At 56.7% G+C, this 4,022-nt stretch overlaps 1 protein-coding gene across 1 annotated transcript; it reads left to right on the top strand.

Moving 5' to 3' along the window:
- The first annotated feature begins 1,446 nt into the window (after positions 1-1,446).
- Positions 1,447-3,677, top strand: LOC146628202 (uncharacterized). Its single transcript, XM_085359661.1, has 3 exons — positions 1,447-3,363; positions 3,443-3,585; positions 3,662-3,677. The coding sequence occupies exons 1-3, from the start codon at positions 1,447-1,449 to the stop codon at positions 3,675-3,677; spliced, it is 2,076 nt and encodes a 691-aa protein (XP_085215787.1).
- Positions 3,678-4,022: the final 345 nt, after the last annotated feature.

The raw sequence follows: 4,022 nt of genomic DNA, 5'->3' as shown, positions 1-4,022 counted from the left end.
CTCTTTTCAGAAGAATTGTAAGTTTTTTCACCACTTTTTAGCAAAAATACCAGCTTTTTCAGCTGTTTTCAGCAAAAACCTCTTTTCAGCAGAATTCTGCTCATTCAACTCTTTTCAGCAGAAATTCTGCTGATTGAACTCTTTTCAGCAAAATATTCAGTTTTTTCTGCTGTTTTCAGAAAAAACCTCTTTTCAGCAGAAATTCTGCTCATTCAACTCTTTTCAGCAGAAATTCTGCTTATTCAACTCTTTTCAGCAGAAATTCTGCTTATTCACCTCTTCTGTAAAAATTTCATCCTTTCCACCTCTTATCAGCACAATTCTCAGCAGCTTCTGCTCATTTCAGCACAATTGTCAATCTCTCCACCTCTTCTTTGTGAGAAAGAGGTTGGCTCAGTGAGCTAAATAGCTACCTTTAGACCAGGAGGGCCAGGTTCGAATCCTGCTCAGGGCAATGTTTTGTTTTTGGTTTTTTTCTCAACTTTTTCAGCTTTTTTCACCATACATCTTCAGCGTAAGGCATCCACACAGCATTTTCGCAGGAAATGCAAATTTTTCTAGTCCTTTTTACTTTTCAGTTTACTGACCAACACCTCAGTTTTGTTTTGTTTCTTTAAACTATGACAGCGACTTGTCTGTCTTTTTTAGTTCAGTTACTAATAGAAGCATTAGTAAAACTCTTAATTTAACAGTTTTGCCTTCCTGTCTCCTTTTTTCGACCTGGACACCTGTTGTTACTTTCCCTCATACCCTGGACCTTTTTAGGGGAATATAACAAGTGGGGGCTTGTCTGGGTCAGCAATTACCTCTCAGAGGTTACATAGGTTGGGAAAGAACTGTATGATGCAGGGGTGGTTGTCCCGTATCTCTACACTGCTTTCTAGGTGATGGAAAGGTCCTGTTGTGTGATTGTCCTGCCTGTGGTGTGGAGTTGTGGGAGCAGTCGGGAGAATAGCTGCTTCAAGTAAGTAGCGTGGGCTTGTGGGCCTCAACAGCAGGAGAGCTTGCTGCTAGCGACAGGGTGGGCCTGTGGGCCCTCTTACTTTGTTGTATATTCAAGCAAATTTTACCACTTCAGTGATACAAAATTATCTGGGTTTATTTCTAACAAATCATTAATGCTCAAACATGATCTTATAACGTGTCAATAATAACGTGCCTCTCCTTTTTATTTTTCCTGTATAAAATGTACAAATATACAATCAGGTTGTGGCGGAGGCGTGGCCCCGGGCGCAGCTGCAGGGGAGGAGTGGAGCGGAAGGCTCAACAGGGCGGCGCTGCCAGGCCGGTAAGGACAGCTGATGTTGTTTATGGACTGATGATGGTCTCCCTCCGCTGTGTTTATAGTGAGACGAGGAGGAGCGGCCAGAGGAGAGATCAGCTGGGCTCGTGAAGCTGTCAGACTGTGTGACTGAGTCAGCTGTCAAAACAACAACACTTGAATAAATGTGGAAGTTGGCTGTACCTACCTGTGTGTGCGTGTGTCTGTGCCTGGTGTATTCCACAAGTGGTGCCGAAACCCAGGAAAGTGCCGGTGGGGAAATGTCCGACCCACAGGCCGCGCCACCCGCCCAGCCTCTGCAATTCTTGGCGCAGATGCTGGCGGAGATGGCGACGATGAGCCGGGATCAGGCGGCCGACCAGCGTGCCCACCTGGCCGCGCTGCGGGAGCAGACGGACCGGCAGACGCAAGTTCTGGAGCGGCTGGTCGGGGCCGCTGCCACGCCGAAGCCCTCGCCACTGTCGGTGGCGGTGCCCCGGATGGGGGACGGGGACGACCCACAGGTTTCTTTGGAGACCTTCCGTGCCACGGCGGAGGCTTGCCAATGGCCGCGGGAGGAGTGGGCTCCGCGGCTGCTCCCCCTGCTGTCCGGGGAGGCACAAACAGCGGCCCTGAGTCTGCCTCCGGCGTCGAGGAGCAGCTTCGCGGACGTGAGCCGGGCGGTGGTGGACAGGCTAGGGCTCACCGCCGAAGACCACCGCCGGCGGTTCCGGGCCTGTCGGCTGGCTACAACGGACCGACCATTCGCCTGGGCCCGGCAGCTGCGCGACGCGGCGGTACGCTGGCTGCAACCGGGAACATCGGAGGGGGAGACGAAGCTGGTGGACAAGGTGGTGCTGGAGCAGTTCACGGAGGGATTGCCAGCGGAGACGGCGAGATGGGTCCGGTGCCACCGGCCCGCAAGCTTGGAGGTAGCGGTGACGCTGGCGGAGGACCACCTTGCCGCTGGAGCAGGGGAACCCGGGGACGCCGGACGGAGGCCGAACAAACAGGCCCCGGTGCCGGCCCCGAGGCGCCGTGTGCCGGCACCAGGGCAGGCAGAGCGGCTGCCGGCGCTGAGCCCCACTAACCCTTTCGCGGCGTTGGTGCCGTCCAGGGGAGCCGAGCCAAGTGGAGCCGCCCCCGAGCCACGGAGAGCAGCACAGACGCCGGGGCCGGAGTGTTGGAAGTGCGGGCAGCCGGGGCACCTGAGGAGGGATTGTCCGCTTATGGAAGTGGGGCAGGTGTTTCGTGTTGCTGGCGCCCCAGCACCCTCCCCCGGTCCAGGAGGGACATACAGTATTCCGGTAAGGACTCGAGGGGGTATACGCCAGGCGTTGGTGGACACGGGCTGCACGCAGACCCTCGTACACCAAAGCTTGGTTCGCCCCGGGGCATTGCTGGAGGCAGAATGGGTGGAGGTGAGGTGTGTGCATGGTGACGTTCACAGGTATCCCATAGTGCCGCTGTTATTAAAGTATAAGGGCAAAACGCATAGAGTAACGGCGGCGGTTAGCCCGCGCCTGTCGCACCCCCTGATTCTGGGTACCAATTGGCCGGGGTTTCATCAGCTACTGGGGCAGTACGCGGGGGTGCGATCACGACCGGAAGCGGGGTGTAGCGTGTGCGCGGCGTTCAGCGGTGACGCGGGGTCGTCCGACACTGACTCCGGGGGGGAGGAGCCGCGGGACGTCCCGCCGGCCCCGGAAGTGTCCCCCATGGGTGATTTCCCACTGGAGCAGTCTCGTGACGGCACCCTACGCTCAGCCTTCGACCAAGTGATGGCTATTGATGGTCACGTGGTGCGCCCTGAGGCCGCGCAGACCTACCCGCGTTTCGTCTTATTAAACGACCGATTATATCGAGTGAGTCGTGACACTCAGACAGAGGAAACACACACCCACAGGTGGACGCACCTGCCCGGCGGCTATCGCATCCTGCCCGCGCCCCAGGACGAAAAAGGAGGTGAGACGGTTCTTGGGGTTGGCGGGTTACTATCGTCGCTTTGTGCCGGGGTTTGCGCAGCTAACCAGCCCCCTGACCGATCTCACTCGAAAGGGTGCCCCGGATCTGGTCCAGTGGACGGGGCCGTGCCAGGCGGCGTTTGTGCAGGTGAAAAAGGCTCTCTGTGGGGAGCCGCTGCTTCACACTCCTAACTTTTCCCTCCCTTTTGTTCTGCAGACTGACGCCTCGGACAGAGGGCTGGGAGCCGTTTTGTCCCAGCAGGTGAGGGGGGCCGACCGCCCTGTCCTATACATCAGCCGGAAGCTAGCAGAGCGCGAGCGCCGGTACAGCACCATGGAGAAGGAGTGCCTGGCCATCCGGTGGGCGGTCGGCTCCCTGCGCTATTACCTCCTGGGATGCTCATTCACCCTCTGTTCGGACCACGCCCCGCTGCAGTGGCTCCACCGCATGAAGGATGCCAACGCCCGGATCACCCGGTGGTATCTGGCGTTGCAGCCCTTTAAGTTCAAGGTGATCCATAGGCCGGGGGCGCAGATGGCAGTGGCCGATTTCCTCTCTCGCTCGCGGGGGGGGGGGGGGGGGGGGGGGGGAGTTGCATTCAAAGGAACTACTTCCTCTTCCGCCTTTCATAGTCATGTGCGAAATACGGCTGTATAAATGTCTCGCAGCCCCTTGGCGTGCGCACTCACAACAATGGCTGAGCGTAATTGTGCGGATGTATTTTACCTCCACAAACAGCTGAGCCATGGTTTGCAATAAATGTGGCAAAAAAAGGGAGGTGTTGTGGCCATACTTG

Source organism: Diplotaxodon limnothrissa, linkage group LG7 (genome assembly GCF_057381915.1).
Source record: "Diplotaxodon limnothrissa isolate DT_005_m linkage group LG7, D_limnothrissa_male_GT1.1, whole genome shotgun sequence".
Taxonomy (NCBI): Eukaryota; Metazoa; Chordata; class Actinopteri; order Cichliformes; family Cichlidae; genus Diplotaxodon; species Diplotaxodon limnothrissa.
The sequence above is the reverse complement of the archived record's forward strand: the minus strand, read 5'-3'. Positions and strand labels throughout refer to the sequence as shown.